Here is an 18,264-nt window from a genome sequence, read left to right as displayed (position 1 = left end):
TCCTTAAGGAATCCATTTTAAGGCACTTGGAAGAGAGGAAGGTGATCAGGAACAGTCAACACGGATTCACCAAGGGAAAGTCATGCCTGACCAACCTGATTGCTTTCTATGATGAGGTGACTGGCTTTGTGGATGTAGGGAAGGTGGTGGATGTGATATACCTTGACTTTAGCAAAGCTTTTGATACTGTCTCTCAGAGTATTCTTATCAGCAAGTTAAAGAAGTATGGGTTGGATGAATGGACTATAAAATGGATAGAGAACTGGCTAGAGCATAGGGCTCAACGAGTAGTGATCAATGGCTCCATGTCTAGCTGGCAACCAGTCACAAGTGGAGTGCCCCAGGGGTCGGTCCTGGGGCCAGTTTTGTTCAACATCTTCATTAATGGTCTGGAGGATGGGGTAGATTGCACCCTCAGCAAGTTTGCGGATGACACTAAGATGGGGGGAGTGGTAGATACCCTGGAAGATAGGGATAGGATACAGAGTGACCTAAACAAACTGGAGGATCTGGCCAAAAGAAATCTAATGAGGTTCAACAAAGAAAAGTGCAGAGTCCTCCACTTAGGAAGGAAGAATCCCATGCACAGCTATAGACTGGGGATCAACAAGCTAGGCAGCAGTTCTGCAGAAAAGGACCTGGGGGTAACAGTGGATAAAAAGCTGGATATGAGTCAAAGTGTGCCCTGGTTGTCAAGAAGGCTAATAGCATATTGGGCTGCATTAGGAGGGGCATTGCCAGCAGGTCGCGGGAAGTGATTATTCCCCTCTATTCGGCATTGGTGAGGCCACATTTAGAATATTGTGTCCAGTTTTGGGCCCCCCACTACAAAAAGGACGTGGACAAGTTGGAGAGAGAGTCCAGCGGAGGGCAACAAAAATGATTAGGGGGCTGGAGCACAGGACTTATGAGAGGCTTGAGGGAACTGGGCTTGTTTAGTCTGCAAAAGAGAAGAATGAGGGGGGATTTGATAGCGACCTTTAACTACCTGAAAGGCGGTCCCAGGGAGGATGGGGCTAGGCTGTTCTCGGTGGTGGCAGATGACAGAACAAGGAGCAACGGTCTCAAGTTGCAGGGGGAGGTCTAGGTTGGACATTAGGAAAAAGTTTTTCACTAGGAGGGTGGTGAAGCACTGGAATGGGTTACCTAGGGAGGTGGTGGAATCTCCATCTTTAGAGGTTTTTAAGCTGAGGCTTGACAAAGCCCTGGCTGGGATGATATAGCTGAGGTTAGTCCGGCTTTGAGCAGGGGGTTGGACTAGATGACCTCCTGAGGTACCTTCCAACTCTAATATTCTATGAATCTATGATATTCAAATATTTAAATTGCTGACACAGTTGCTGTGACCATACTTGCCACGTGTCTCTCATTTCAAGGGACATCTCCCATTTTCCACAGTATGAGTGTCTTTTCACTAATATTGTTAAAAATTATTTATATCAGGAATCAAGAATCATGAGCAAAGAGTTATTTCTAACAAAACGTTCTAACAGCATTTTAAGTTTCCAGCATGAATTTTTTGTGTTGCTGTTTCCCTCTCTCTGTTCTTTGTGATATGCTGTGTCCAACAGGTTGAGAATTGTGACCATTACTATGCATATAAACTAAGTAATTGCACATGCAAATGGCCCATTAAACACATTTATGGCCAATACAAGCAGTTACCCAATTTGTGTGCACAATCCTGGTAACTGTGTGTGAAAATTAGACACAATTTTGTGTGCATTTTTGCATAGACAGTTACGCAGTTGTCACTTCAAAATTCACGTTCTCAGTGTATACCATAAATATGTTAAACACTCATTTATTACAAGTGCTGACAATCTGGGACACATTATGCCAATAAGGCCCCCAGGATTGCTCCACAAGCACAGTGCTCGCCTCAGTTGGCGTGTTCACACTGCACTGCCCATTAGCACTGTCATAGCCCCATCTTCTCCCTCTTTCTTTCCACTATCCCTGCTTTGGAAGAGCTAGTGTTTATGTGCATGTGCATGTGCCCACACGTGCTAGAAGGAAGTCTCTATCTGGAACTTGGTAGATCCCCTGAGGGGTGGACAGATGTAGGGAAGAGGCTCCGATCTATCTCTGTATCTAGCATCTGGCATCTTTCAATGTAGTACTGAGCTTTTCCCCACCACCTCCTTTCTGGAGCCGTACCAGAGCCAGGCAGCTTTTCCTTCAGTTTTTATTAAATCATACATAACTTTGCATGTCTCCCTTGCTTTTGTTCCTCCTCCTTTCTTCTCTTCCTTTGCCCTATTTCTTCTTTCCTGCTGTAAATTATTTTCTCCATCTTTACCATCCCCTACCTCTGATGTAGACTTCAGTCCTCAGTCTTACTGTAGGCAAGATGAAAAGAGTTTATATCCTCCAACCCAAAACAGACAGCTTGCTTATTTTGTTTTAATTTTGTTCTTGGCTCAAAAATGTATTCCACAGCACATCACCGTCAATTTCCACAACTTGAGAGAGAGAGCGAGAATACTGCAGGCTGTGAGTAAGCACACCACTAACCAGACCAGAACAAAGTCGTATTTTGCTTCTACAGCTGGCTGGTGGTTTTAGTGATGATGCTGGCCGTGTCGTGAGTTCTAAGAATTCTGACATATGGCTGCATTTAACTTCATGTTTCAAAGTGAAATTAATTGGGTGGTGCATGAACTCTGTTAAACTCCTCTTTTCGTGATTTTTAAATGTTAATGTCATGCCTGTGCAAGGGCCCAGATTGCCAGCATTGGAGAGTGCTGCAGTCCTCTTTAGTCACACTATTTAGTCACAACACACATAGGGCATTGGCAGATTTATTAAAAAGCTCCAAAGCAACTGTCTACATGATGCTTTTCGGGAGGTAAGACATGCCAGACTGTCATTATCTTTATGGATTCAGAGACCTGTGTTATATGAAAATCATTTGATGACAAGCAGAACCTGGGATTTGGTTTGCTGAATGTCTCTGATAAGCAGAAGGCAATTTTGTTCAAGCCTAATAGTGAAGTGTTCTCTAAATGTATTTAAACTTTCCAAATATATCCCCAGAGTCACAACCAAAAGTCAATGCAACCAGAAAGTCTGGAAAGCATCTGTGCTGAGAGGGTCTAAAACTTTGTCTTTTGTGCATTGCTTCATATGAGAGCGAGCCTCCCACAGACTCACCTTTCCAATCCCCGCTACTCCTCAAAATAGTATATTCTACAGGCCCCCCGAAGAGCTGGGACAGACCACTGGCTTGTTTTCACTAGCAAGTTAGCTTAGGATAGAAATACAACCTTGGGAAGTCATTTTAACTAAAAACACAACGTAGCAGCCAGTGTAGACAGGAATGTGTTTAACATCAGGTCAGCTGGTTATGGGCAAACACTACTGAAACCACAGAGTTGCCCATGATGAGCTGACAATGTTAAACACCATTTGCTCCTGTCTACACTGACTGCAGAGTTGTGTTTAACATCATGTTACTTAACATGACTCTTCAAAGTCATGTTCTAACCTTGTCATGAAGACAAACTCCTAGAGACTATTCTGCCCCTTTCTGTAAACTCTTTGCTCACCATTTCCTCCTCCTTCCTCCTCCCTTCTTTTTATTCTTTTGGAAGCACAGGTAAACAAGTTATAGAACATCCTAAGGAGCCTCTCCTAAATCAATAAAGGATAAGGCGGATAAGAGAGAGCAAGCACCAGCTCAGGTTGTTTATATATCTAGGGCCAGTATTTGCAGGGCTTTAGACTCCTGGTAAATCTATCCTTGCCAGTACTCACACAATGCACTTGCAGCTCCTCAGTCCCGTGCTTTTTGATCAGGATTCCAGCTGCTCATAGCTAGTTTTAAATATAGTGAAAAATAAACATGTTGCTGATTGGAACCAGCAGGGCAGATGGAGACATTCACCAAATCCTAACTCTCAAAGTTACAGGGAAGCTAAAGGGTTAAAGGGCCCAGTACACCCGGGCTTTGGGTCCCCGATGCTGCAAGGCCTCAGATTCAGTGTGTGACTTTTACTTTTCACCACACCCCCTCCAAAAGTGCAGCGTCATATCAGCTGCGTGGCGGGGAGTTACTTCCTTTTCCCACCCTCATCCTATGGGATTGTGTCTAAAGCTGGTTTATGCATGTGTAGAGAGAGGTCAGGAAAGAGTGGATGGAGCTTTCCTCTTAAAAAGGAAGAGGTGAGACCCTGATGCTTGCCCTAGCCCCGGTATAACAAAGGTGGAAGAGAGCCCAGTTCCACTAGCATCTGTAGTAGTTATCACACCAGAGCTCTGTTAGTATGAAGCAGCTCATATTTCACAGCACACTGCCCTGGAGCATGAGTAACAAACATCATACTAGCATGCCCACGTGATGGGGCCCCATGTGTGGGACCCTCTTGCAGCTGCAGGTTTGGCAGCATTGTCTGAACCAGCCCTGAAGGGGAACAGGGAGAGTCACCAAGTGGTATAAGAGGGACAGGAAAGGAAATGGAGAGAAATGGAGAAGAGGGACCGAAAGACCATCCTGATGCATCATCCAAATACAACATTCACACCCAGGCAGCACTTTTGCCATTACAGGTTTCCTCAGTTGTTTCAGCTTCTGTTCCATTCAGCTTCATCCACCCCTGCTTGCTCTCAGGCTTTGTTGTGTCTTGCTCTACTCTGCATTGTCTCCTCCAAGTCTGCTGCGCCGAACATCCCAGGTGGTGGGAACGGTGTTCTGTGAGCCTTTTCTGTCTTTATGATCACAAGGGAACTACCTCACCGCAGCCACGGGAAAATCTTTTCTCTGTATTAACAACAAGCAATGGAAAGACACTGAACAAAGGATCAAAACAGACCGATCTGAGGTACAGAAGTGCAGTGTTTCTAGGCCCACCACTGAAATGTTTCAAGCATGAATCAGCAGGAGAGGAGAGGTCTGTGGCACAGATGTCTGCAAAACATTCGTAACACAATGAAAACAGATGGAAATTGGGACTTTGCACTTCTTGAAACCTTTTGTTAAGGTGCTGCTCCACTCACTTTTCTATCAAAAATAGGCCAATTTCCCAAACGTAAGTGGGCCCATTTTTGTATAAAGATAGCTTCTGTCTTAAAAACTGTGTGAAAATTCACATTTTCAGTGGAAACAAGGATGCCACTTTGTCTTTGATAGCGTTATGGCAGAGTGCAACAGTATAATTTTGTCCAATTGTTCTGTTCTCTTAGCCCTAGCTCTGATGCTTTCTTCCTTGCCTTTTGTCTTCCCATTGCTCTGCATCACTCTCTTCCTTCCCATTGCTGCTCTTCTGTTTCAAGGTATTTTATCACGCACATCATTGCCTCCTTTGTACTCCACAGCTTATTCTTTTAGGCTTGCTATGTATTGCCTCCGTCATTATTCTTTTTTTATCTCTGACCTGCCCAGTCACCCATTCTTCTTTTCTCTGAACCCCATCCCCACAGTTTCTAGGTGCTTTAAGCTTCCTTCTCCCAAATTCTGTTCTTTCCTAATCCCCAATGTTTGAGTCTTTTTTCCTCTCCTCCTCCTCATCTTGCTTCTTCACCACCCATCAACTGCCCTCTGTTTCATCAGCTCCCACTCAGTTCCTTGTTGTGCCTGAAATACATGGACATAGCAGGGAAGGGAGCAGCTATCAAAAGAAAGCTTTTGTTGTGTGTTAAGCAGAACACGAGGGCACACCTCAGCTTTTGGTTTTTTCTGTTTGCTTCATGGGGAAAGGAGCAGAAAGGCAGATTGGGAGCAACACAAGCAGTGCTTCCACACTACACGCAGGATCCAGGAAGGTGGCAGAGCTGGTTTGTGGGTGGGCTGGACTGCGTGGATGTCTCCCAAAAAAGTAGTGGTATGCTGTTTTGCTGTACCAATGCAGCCTTATTTATACCAATGTAAACATGGAGTAACTCCCCTGAAATCATTGGAGTGGCTCCTGACTTTACATCAGTATAGCTGAGATCAGAATCTGGCCTCCCAATGGATCAGCCTCTATGGAATGGCTTTGTTCCTCCAACTTTCTGCAAGGCAGACAGTAGTAACTATGAATTATTTTAATGGGTTACCAATGGCCCAATGCTCAGGAGTGTCCAGGGTTGTGCTGCAAAACTTATGGCTGAGTTCCAGCACAGAGCACTGAAACTGTACAGGGTCTTCTCCACGCACTCCCCAACTGAGCTGAACCATCACCCGCGGCCCGAGACTGCCAGAGAACGTTTACGGCTTCCAGCAAGTGAGGAAATATACTGTGATGCTTGAGGCTCAGCCCAGACAAGCGAGGGGTTGTGTCACCCCCTGCCCTGCAACTCTGGGTGCCTACAATACCATGCTCCTGTGGCTCACATCCCAGACAGCAACAGCCAGCACACAAACATGCAGGTCACATCCTGGCTTCCACCCACCAGTTACTCTTTGTGGCGTGACACCAACCCTCTCCCAGTCCTGAATTTTCTCCAAACTGTTTGCCGTGCAGTGTCCAGCCCTCTCCTGGCACACTAACAGAGGTTATTAAATGTGTTGCTTTTTTAAAGAGACAATACACTGCAGCCTGTTATCTTACCGGGGAGTCCATGGATCCTCTCCCTTGAATCAGTGCACTGGGTTGGTTCAGATAAAAAATAAAACAAGTTGATTTCGTCTAAAAGAGAGATACTTGAACTCACTTCAAATCTAAGGGATAAAGATAGAAAGGGTTGCAAACAAACAACAATAAAAAGATCCTTTCTAATGGTGAAGACTTAACTGAACAAGGCACATTCTTTGTTCAAGCTACTTTCCTAACCCGTTTTCTTTTTCCTGTAATGGCTGACTAGCTCTTAGTCAGGATCCCCACGGAGTTCAAGGAGCTGGTTTTCCTTGTCTCCTCAGGTGCAGGATAACTTAGGGCTTCACGCCCCCCTCTCTTCATAGTTCAGTAAACCACTGAAATGTATTCCCAGAGAAACTTCCTTTTCCCTGGTCTGGATGCCAGGCTGTCTTCTCTGCCTGGTGATTTTTAAAATGAAAATGATCACTTCCAGCAACCTCCCATACAAGAGAATAGCCCACTGAATTTGCCCACACCTAGTCTGAGGTGTTGACCTCTTTCCTTTGTCTGCACAAAACCTTTTTATCAACTCCCCTGACATGCCTGGTTTAAACACATCTTAGTTATAAATCCGCCACATCTGCATAATACTTTGTGGATTGACTGTACATAAATCACACAAGAATATTAATGGTCAATGAGTTGCTAGTTTTCCAGTGACAAATAACTTGACACCTTTTAGATACAGATATAACAATAACAAGTTGAGATACACTGAGCTGGTCAGGCCACCAGAAACTCACTGCTAGATACGAGGGAGTCCTTTGTCTTCTGGCACAGAGATGCTCGTAGGGTCACATATACACAATTGGTAGTGCCACATTTCCATCTTTCTTTCCACTCCATTCTGGAACAAGGGAATGGTTATGTTAACCTAGCTAAACAAGCTAAGTAAATGTTTTGGGATCAGAAATTAAACTAGATCCTAAGGCATGATTTATTTACACTGTGTGTTGTATTATGATCTTGGTGCTTTCAAGAAATGTTCAAACCAATGCATGAAGGTTTAACCTCACATCTCTCATTGATATTATGGAAGTTGCATGGCTAAATTCCTGTGCACTGCACTGGACTCCTCAGTTTATATAACCTACTCCATTAACAAACACAAAACTGGGTCACATATCTAACCTCACTCCTAGACATTTAAATAACTTAGGTTTTAGCGACTCCTCTTCCTGCACTAGGCATTGTCTATAAATTTAAAATAATAAGAATAGTCATCATAGATAGTTATTACAATAATTACTGAACTGCCATTAAAATATCATACATCTCCAAGTAAACCTTAATACATTATTTCCCAATATATTTGAGCTCATCCAGCTATCCCCTTCCCATATGCCTGGGGAAAATCTTGGGCTTGGCAATGTTAACCAAAAGTTAACCAATCTGGGCCAAGCAGGGGATAGAGTTAATTCTAAAGTCAACCGGTCTTCACAGTGGACAGCCTGCAGTTCCCTTTCATCTAACCATGGAAGTGCCAGCCTGAACAATTCTGCTGATCTCAACAGTGGCAGTATCACAGATAGCCTTGTCTTCGCTACAGAACTCTGTCATGTTGGTACATGACAATAGTATCCAAACAGGTTTTTTTAGCTGCAGTTGGCTAGAAGAGCATGACATTTTCTTTTGATAATGGACCCTGCTTTTGTCATCTTGAGACAAGACTAATTATAACATGCTCTAACTCATGCAGAGCACATTAGCATTCAGAAATATATGTTAGTGCTCAATGCCATGGCATGAGTATTAAATGGAGGCCTTTTCGACACGACAAAATGTTATTGTGATCAAACACACATGTGAGTGCTACGGTTAATGAATATGATATAGACCATGACGTTGCAGTCTGTAGACGAGGACGTATTGTATCCAGCATTCTGTCAGCTAGTCTTGCTTAAATGGTGGTTCCAACAGATGCAGCCCGTGTAGCAGAGAGCAGAATGTAGCCCACTGTACTGAAGACAATCTAAACTTCCTAATGGAATGCATTTACTTAGCGGAATCAACACCCAGGCTTGCCACATTGAGATGATATTTTACATTAACTCTTCACTACGGTGTCGTTTAATTAAAATCTTTTCCTTGCTTATTTTTTCTCTTTTACTGTCTTCAAGTTGTCTTGGTTTTATAGGTTTGCTGGGAGTCAGCTGTCTGAGATCAATGGGCCAGAGCACTCTGGCAATCACAATGCTGATGCTGAGTTACTTCCTTCAGCATAAACCACAGCATCCAATGCTGATTCTGCAAACAAGTTTTTTTTTTCCATTCTCCTGACATCTTCAGCTGTGCTCGGTATCACACAATATCCATTTGCAGCTACTTTTTGTGGCTGATAGAACATAAGAGACAGCAGGTGGTAACTTTCAGTCAAATAAGGTCCTGTGCCAGTTGCTTGTATCCTTGGAAAGGTCTATGTTGAGAGTTTGTTATTTATGTTAAATATTTGAAAAATTGTCCAATGAAGCCTGAGCTTCAAGCACTTCTGTTAGTTGCTAACAAAATCCCAGTCCCATTAAGGTTTCCTTTTGCTGTTGTATTAATCAGCCCAGCAGCAAGTGGCCATCTGTGAAACAGAATTTCAGATGCACATAGACCTACCCAAGCTGATTAAGTTGCCTTGTAAAGAGATCTGCTAACATGGCTGAAAACAGAACCAGCTTCAGCTGCCAGAACCCAGAAGAAATAAAGCAGCAGATTCTGCAATGTGGAAAGCAGACAAACAGATGCAGACAGGACTAAAATGAGCAGCACTGAGTTTGGAAGACAGAGTAAATATCAACACACCCAAGATTGATAAGAGCAGCAGGAAAACAGAAGTTGAGCTAACCAATATTTGTATAGAGGTCCAGGAAATGAAGAAGCCATTCTCCATGAATGGGAAGAAAACATTGATGGTGGCAAGGTGCTTTTATAAAAAGAAAAACCAAGAATACTATCAGTGAAGCACTATATGAAATCTGCCTATTCCTTTGAATACATTTTTTTAACTGACTAAAAAGGCAATCTCTGGGCATGGAACAACTTGTTGTCCAATGTCAATATTTTAAGAGCCTCACCGTCCTTTAAATTATTTATCACCTTTAACTGCTCCCCCCTTTGCCTCAGGCAAAAATCTAAGTAAAGTGATAGGTGTGGGCTGCAGCCTGAGCTCTGGGACCATCACACCACACAGGGTCCTAGAGCCCTGACTCCAGCCCAAGCCCAAACATCTGCACCACAGTTAAACAGCCTCTTCGCCCGAGCACTGTGAGCCTGAGTCAGCAGGTACGGGCCAGCTGCGGGTTTTGAATTGCAGTGTAGACGTCCCCTTTGTGTCTCAGAGGTTAACAAACTCAGGCTTGGGCTCTGATAGACCAGCAGGCGAAGTGAAGTACAGAACCAAGAGCCCATCACTGGAAACATCCTAACTCCGGCTTCAGGTGCTCAAATTTAGGGACCATCAATAAACGTTAGCCGTCTGATCTTAGCTGTGTGGTGATGCATGGGGAGAAGGGCAGATTCCCAGAAGCCATATTGGTTGCTGTACAAAGCTGGTTTACAAAGACTGGTTGCTGTACAACAAACCAGATTGGTTGCTGTACAAAGACCAACACCATAATTGCACCCAGAAGCAAATTAGTATGTTCTCTGTGTCTCCCGTCACCAAGCAATTGGCCTTCAAAGCTAACCCCACATAGAGCACCTTGCATAATCCGGTCTGGAGCTAGCAAAAGCATGGAGAACAGGGGCAGCATCTGCATAGACAAAATGGTCATCATCATCTTACCAGATCCAGGTGAAAATTAAAAAGGACTTTTGTCTACTGAGGCAACCTGGAAATTCAAGTGCTTAATAGGAATTCAAAAGCAATCCTAAATTGTGAACTTCGTGAAGAAAGGTGCAGATTCCAGCCACTTTAGATTCTTCCAACAGTATCACCTCTGTCTGTGACCTGTTGGGGGGGGAGGGAAGGGGAAGGAAACTGGTTCACAAATGAAAGCACTGAAAACAGTACACTGGCCATTGACATGATTAGTAAGAATAATTTGCTGAGCACTCTCATTGTATTTAGTGTCATACAAAACCTGGTCTCTTCACTGAGGATCTTACAATGTAAGAAAGCAGACAATGCAAATGTTTAATAATAATAATCATAAGTATTTTATATGAATTAATTGTCGTGTTTTATGGTAATGCTTAAACGCCTAAGCCAGGTCAGGGCCCCATTGTGCTAGGCAACAGCCAAACAGATTAAATAGCAGTCCTTGTCCCAAAGCACTTGGGACAAGATCCAGTCCTGGGCAAGATTCTGATTTCATTTACAGTGTCATAAAAGTGGAGTAAGTTCAGTGAAGGCAATAGAATTACTCTGCATTTACACTGCTGTACATGAGGGAAGAATTTGTCCCAGCAATTTGAGAAAAAAGTACCGTCAGTGGAAACTATAGACTCATCTTACCCTTATAGACAGCCTGGATCCTCCATTGTTGTACCATGAGTAGATGTGATGTTGCAGCCCATCACTCCAGGCTAAAGATGACTGTCCACAGCATGTCTGCACTTGCGCTTCACCCTACAAAAAGAAGAACAAATAAGTTCTAAATTACTAATGGCCTGTATTCCATATTATCCTGTTTAGTTGGTGTATTCAACATGTAATACTAGTGTTGCTGCTTTAAATGTTCAAGTAACATTTAAAAAAAGACTAACCCACTCATTAGAAAACACACTATATAAAAAATCTGTCTGTCTACTAACTCTGCCACAGAGCAATACCATGGGCAACAAAGAGCATGAACATAAATATTTGAAAACATAATGGTAAATGTTTTGAATTTCCTTCCAGAACTCCAAATGCTTTCCCTTCAGTAGCTGTTAATTTTGATACTAGTTAAGAGTAAGGTGACAACATTTTGTTATTGGGTTCCTAACAGCAAAACACAGAGATAGGTATATGTCATTAGCCAAGGTGACTCAAAAAGATGAAGAATGCTTTGTGAATACCAATTAGCTTTTATAATATTACCAATGAAGTTAGTTGTTTTGTGAACCACTTCATTCCAGTTCAGGAATTGGAAAGGGGAAAATTAAAGGAAGGTTGATGAACTGATGAGGGACTGTCAGATGACTAATGGGATAGCTGTGGGAGGAAGCTGAAGCAGAGGGAAAAGATGGGAAGGGGAGGAGAGATGGCAGGCAGGTGAGAGACTGGGAGGATCCAGCAGCTGGTGTGAACACACTGAGGTTGCAGGCTGACCAGCAGGTTACTTTCAACTGCACTGGGAACCAGCCAGCTGAGGAGGATCTGGGAGGTAAAGATGACAAAGAGGAAGGCACTCATGAGATCTGGTTCTATTGAAGAATTTCAGTGTACACACTCCACCTCAGGGATTGTAGTGCTACTTTAGTGGTGGCACAATGGGATGAGAAGATTACAGTACCCATTTTTTGAAGGAAAACAACTTTAAATTTAGAAATGTTTTGCATCAAAACTTTTTTTTTTCCATCCCAGGATTACAGAACAAATGGGGAAAAAAACCCTTCTTGATTTCTTTTCTTTCTTCTTGATTCATTCCAATTTGAGCCATCTGTTCTGGAATCAGCAGGAATGGCACAACAGTAATGCCCATTACCAGTGGAGCAATGCATATAGGAGCATAGTAATTAGAGATGGACAAAGACCAATAGAGTTACTGAGTTATTCCCCTCACAAAATGATCCTGCTCTCAATTTTTAGTGTAGCACAAAATCAACTATGATGAAACCACCTTTGAATGTGATTTATTTAAGATATCAGATTGGGTCAAATGCTGATTTCAACTACTTTGGTGTAAATCAAATTATTTTAATGTAGTTACTCTGGATTGAGACCAGTGCAACAGTGGCCAAAATTTAGCCCATCTTCTTTATAATATCACTATTTTGCATGTGCTGTGTCTCTTTCTTGTGACCTGCCCACCTTTCTTTCCCTTCCCCAGGAGAAGTTAGTAGTCACCGAAGGATCTAGGAATATGTTATGACCGAAGTGTTTTCTTTATTTTACTAGGTTTTGAATTTTTTGAAACAAGTGCCAAGGACAACATAAATGTCAAGCAGACATTCGAGCGGCTCGTGGATATCATCTGTGACAAAATGTCAGAAAGTCTGGAGACAGATCCTGCCATCGCTGCTGGAAAACAGAACACAAGACTAAAGGACACCCCTCCTCCACCGCAACCCAACTGTGGCTGTTAATACAGTTATCAACAGAGGCAGCTCCAGTGTGTTCTATTGCCAACAGAGTATTTACAAATGGTCTATAAGCCTTTATTTATACTTTCCTTTCAATTTATTTGGGGAAAATGTCTTTATTTTATGTCAATGGCTGGTAAAATATGTGCAAACAGTTTGTAAGGACTGCCCATTTCTCAGCATCTGGCCTTTGCATGTGGATGGCTATTTGTCTGGCTTTTCTTTTTATTCTACGTACATTACACTTACTTCAGCTGGTTCTGTGATCTCAGAGCATCGGTTGTCTACAACTGACTTTAACTTAGTCAGTTTCAAACAATGCCATTGACTCCTGGGTGTAATGATCAAGGTATTTAGGAGTAAGCTATCTGGTCACATTTTATTTTTGTTTTTGACTGAAAATCAATTTTAAAATATTACCTGCATATTCTGTCTATTCCCTGTCCTATCCAGATAATTTGTCTGAGGCACACTTCCCTGAAGGTAATGCTGTGGCAAATCCATGACCACCAGTGAAATTCAGTTACCTCCATGTCACACATCATGGCCAGTTTGAAATTCAGAGTGACAGTAGGCCCTTAACCCAAAAGTACAGGCTCCTACCCCTTGATACAAGGAGAAATTCTGTTAGCTATCGACAGGATATGTTCCAATTCCATCCACGAGCCAATTCATTACAATATTGATATTGAAGAGAGTTGTGAGATGTCATTCTTCTTAAAGTTATCTACTTTAGACAATGCATACGTTGCAGCTCTTGGTTTTACCCCAGTAGAGCAAATTCATTGTGTATAGTTATTAATAACTATAAATAATAATCATTATTAATAAAGATATTCATTATTAATAAAAATAACCTAGTCATGTTGTTCTGGAGGCTGCATTATTTAGGCCTTAAGGAATTTTGTGTTTCATTCTTGAAAATGGTGTCTATATATGAATTTTATAGCCTGAGAGAACCTCCTTTGTATTGACTGTCAAGGCCCATTTCTCTCCTCAGATACAGCTGTGCCACTCCGATTGAAGTCAGCAGGACTTGTTTGTGAGGACAGAAATGGATCCATTCAATTTGAAAAATAGTTTGGTCTGGACATATCTCACTGCGGGTTTTCTTGTGACAGGACAATCAGAAATTGGCAATGTTTTTGGAAAATTCACAGAGAAAAAACAAGTTCTTCAATGATTTCTTCCACTAAACCATGTCAATCACTTAGAAAATCGACAAAAGGCTGTGAAGACAGCAGAATGTCCAAAGGTTTGGGGTTTTTTAAGTGTTTTTAAAAATAGTTATTTCTCATCCTGTCAGTAAGTTCTCGCTCTAATTGGTAGCACTTTGTACTGTTGCCTTATCTGGGTTACAGTGATATTCCTTAATTAATGACATCACTGAGGCAATGTTAACTTTTTATTGTTCTTATTAGATCAGCTTTAGTATCAGGATAACATTTCTCAAGCTAGATGTAAAAGGGAAGAAAACAGGAAAATGAATCAGAGCAGCTACTAATGTCATTCTTGACTACAACGAAATCCCTATACAACACATTGCCTTTTTGCTAAGGTAATTTATATAATCTCATCAAACACACTAAGGCCATGTCTACACTAGGAAAAAAAGTGTAATTAACACATTTTATCTAATATTTTAACTATTGTATGTTAAAATCCTATTGCAGAAAAGATAACACGTTAGTTGGTTGAGGTAAGCCCAAGTGGGGAACCTAGGGTGTTTCTTGACTAGCTAACTTGTGTTAAAACTATGGCCATGTCTACATACAGCGCTGCAGCAGCATAGCTGTACTGATGCAGCTGTGCCGCTGCAGTGCGTCCGGTGAAGGTGCTCTATGCCTCCGCAAAACCGCCTTCGCAAAAAACCACCTCCGCAAAAAACAGAAGCTATTTTGGCAGGAAAGCTCTCCCATCGACATAGCGCTGTGCGCATGAATGCTTATGTTGGTGTAACTTATGTCGCTCAGGATAGTTTATTCACACCGCTGGGTAACGTAAATTATGCCAACATACTCTGTAGTGTAGTCATAGCCTATAACTTTGCTTCGCTACACTAGGATCTTAAACATATCAGTTAACACCTGCTAGCTAACATCTACATTTTTTTTCATATTGAAGACAAGGCCAATGAGCCATATAATTTGGTTCCATGAAAAACCTGAGGAAGGGGAAATGTTGCCAGTTCACTGCCCTACATTTATCACTGTTGTGGGCAGATTAGCAGGGAAGTGGAAGAGAAAGTGTAACTGAGCAGAGGCAACTTGCCTAGCTCTCGGCATCCACATGGCTTGCCAGAGTCTGCTGTTCCTAAACTTCCCGCCCACTTCTAGGCCACCAGCTTGATAGCTGTGATGCCAGTACTCCTCCAGCTGTGGCTATGACCTCCAAAGTCCTCTGAGGGTAGACGTTTTTTGGCCAAAGATTTTTATTGGTTTTCCAATAAAAAAATTTAAAACATTTAAAGGAAAACAGGTGCTTTCCCAGAAAAATTTTGTGCTATTGAACCCCCACTTTTCTCTCCTCCCCCTCCCCCGCCCTTTTTTTTTTTTTTTTTTTTTTTTTTTTATGGAAAAGAGTGTTGAAGGAAAATTTTCAACCAGTCCTTTGGACTGAGCCAGCCCTGGGCATTTCCCTATATGATGCCTGGTGCGACACCATCAACTGTGGGCACTCCGGCTGGCACAATGGTCCTCAGTAGACTATGCATGTTTGATGATAACTTGGTAGAAAGACAGAGAACAGAAGCTGTGGAGCAAAAATTAATTCATAGATTCCAAGGCCAAAAAGGAACACCGTGATCGTGTAATCTGACCTCCTGTGTAATACAGGCAATGGAACTTCTCCAAAATAATTCCTAGAGCAGAGCTGTTAGACAAAAATATCCCAACTCAGATTTAAAAATTGCCAGTGAGGGAGAATCCACCACAACCCTCAGTAAAATGTTCCAGTGCTTAATTACGCTCACTGTTAAAAATGTCTGCCATATTTCCAGTCTGAATTTATCTAGCTTCAGCTTCCAGCCATTGATCATGTTATGCCTTTAATGCTGTTAACTCATTTCCACTGAGTTTCCCTTTGTACAATATGTTTCTCTAGGGAGCATGCCTGCCACTCCAGTGAGCCAGGGCCCTTGTAACTGTGCAGGGACCCAAGCCTTATTGACAAGCAGGGCTTGCTGTCAATCTCCAGCATGATGTGTGCTGGAAGGCCTCTAGGGGCAGTGTGGGCTGCAGCCCTTACAACATCTTTAGATAATGTGCAACTTGGAATGCCTCTTACTGCCAGCCTCCTTCTGGTGTGTGTTGGTACCTATCCGGTAGGACAGGAGACATTGCCATATCTCACACGAGCTGAGCCTCTGGAATGTTTAGTACTACCACAAGTCCTAGCATTCTCCCTGCCTTAGCTCAGCCACCACATCCTGTGCTGCAGTACGAGGAGGAGAAGAGACTATTTGCCATCTCACCCATTCAATGCACCCATGCCTTGATTTGGTTTCCTAGACTCGTAGACTTTAAGGTCAGAAGGGACTGTCATGATCATCTCACTTTGTTTTAGTTCCGGTCTTTTGTTCCTCAGCTGACAGTGTCCACACTCTTTAGTGCCTGGGATCTAAAGGACAGCCGGCAGCACTTGTCTCACTTTTTAAGACGTATGAGGCAGGTTGAGTGAAAAAGAATTTTTTCCATTTAAATTAAAGACATTAAAATAAATGTAAAGGCGGAAGGCTGGGTGATTGCAGGGGAGGTTCTCCTCTCTTTAGGGTTTGTAAAAAGAAGAACTTGCCCTGCCTCAGCCTTGCTTCATACATTATAAGCAATGGGAAGGCAACAGGGTGCAAGAGCAAACTTGTTCTTTAGTATGCCAGCCATGCTTTATAAAAAAACCACGTGCATGCAGGAAAACTAGTATCAGAGATGGAGCAACAACAAAAAGCCCTATCCCTGATGGGAACTCCCAGTCGCTTTGTAGCTATATACAAATTTTACATTGCACTTTCTCACCAGATAGTGTTTAGAATTAGTACTGGATGAACTTTAAAGTGCTTAGAGCCTCAGTTCCGATCACATCCCAAAAGCCTGGATGCTTAACCAGACCTTAGTTGAACAACCCAGACAGCCTGAGTCTGCAAAGCTAGGTCCTGATCCTTTCCAGCACATGGGTGTGGGTAGACCCTTGCTCTCACAAGTCCAACTACAGCATTGTGGCCTTATGCTAGAAATCTCCCAAGGTTTCAGGCCAGGAAGCAACACGAGACCCACCTTCGGCATATTAGCTCAGTATTTGACCTTTCTGTTCTGGGCTGGAATTAACATAGCTACACACAAGGAAAGTCATCTTTTGAAAATTTACCATCCTTTTTCCACTAGGGGGAAGCATCAGAATGGTGGTTTTTAATTTTCCTTCCAATCAGGTTGCCCCACCCTATTTAATTCCTAGGGTGGGATTTTCGGATGCATTCAATGTCAGCCTAATTTTGCTCATGTTGACTTCACTGGTAAAAATGCCATTGACTTCAGTGGGAGCAGCGTTAGGCCAACGAGTGCTTTAGAAAAATCTCACCCCAAATGGCTTCATACCCACATAGTCATGGGCTGTGCGAGGAGGAGAAGGTAGGAGCAGGGATCGGTCAGATGCATGTGGGTGTCCCCAGGTACAGAGGTTCAGCTGCACAAAGCCAATTCCAGAGTCAGGACCTATTATAGTCACAAAAAGTATTTTAAAAACTTTTAGTGGGCAGCATTGTTAAATTGGCTACTTGAGGCCAGATTTTGAAAAACTAGCTGCCTAGTCTCAGCCCAGTTCCTAGTGGCCACACCATAAAACCCAGGATCAATCAGCCCTAATTTGTACCATTGTTGCTAGTCTCAGCAGAGTCGGGGACTAAATGGCTCATGGCAACTCATTGACCCTCTCACAGCTAAGAGGTGACTGATCAGGGTTTAGGCCCATTGGTGAGGCCAGGCAGTGCAGGGGAAGCTTGCTCTGCTTCTGCCAGTACTGTCTGGTCTATGGATAAAGAGAGCACATCAGCCTCCAGGGTTTCCAGGTCCTCACCAGCACTGAATTTTAAAGAGAATCATGCCATCTAATGGCTTTTATATTCACTGTGGCACAGACTATGTAACTACTCAGTCTGCATGTACAACTGAGCAGGGCAGTTTTGAAAATTTGAGCTTTGCAGCTTTATTTCTCATTGAGGGCTCTAGGAGGGGATTTTTCTGGGTAAAATACTATATTATTACTGTATTTTATTACTTCCAGTTAATGGCTGTTACCAGCAAAAAAAAAAAAATACCCTTCTCCTCTATCACAATTTAATGGGAGAACAGACCTTGAAGTGGACAAAGCCCACATTGCCTGGGGACTGAGCCCCATGGAGCCAGCTGAACTACTGCACAACACCACACTTCCACAGTGCTGACCAAGAATAACATTAATGCTACAGTAATTCCATGCTTGGGTAATGCACCATCTTTGTCAT

The 18,264-nt window shown here is 42.7% G+C and overlaps 1 protein-coding gene across 1 annotated transcript in view; it reads left to right on the top strand.

Annotated features, from left to right (window-relative positions):
- The window catches only part of RAB3C (RAB3C, member RAS oncogene family), a 187,208-nt gene extending 173,573 nt beyond the window's left edge, over positions 1–13,635 (top strand). Inside the window, exon 5 of the mRNA XM_067568489.1 lies at positions 12,589–13,635. Within this exon, the coding sequence (XP_067424590.1) occupies positions 12,589–12,776 (188 nt within the window). The 3' untranslated portion in view covers positions 12,777–13,635. The remainder of the gene's footprint in view (positions 1–12,588) is intronic.
- The last annotated feature ends 4,629 nt before the right edge of the window (positions 13,636–18,264 follow it).

This window comes from Emydura macquarii, unplaced genomic scaffold (assembly GCF_026122565.2).
Source record: "Emydura macquarii macquarii isolate MOO-44397 ecotype Brisbane River unplaced genomic scaffold, CSIRO-AGI_Emac_v2 contig_2897, whole genome shotgun sequence".
Lineage (NCBI taxonomy): Eukaryota > Metazoa > Chordata > Testudines > Chelidae > Emydura > Emydura macquarii.
Note: the sequence above shows the minus strand (reverse complement) of the source record. Positions and strands in the feature narration are given on the sequence as shown.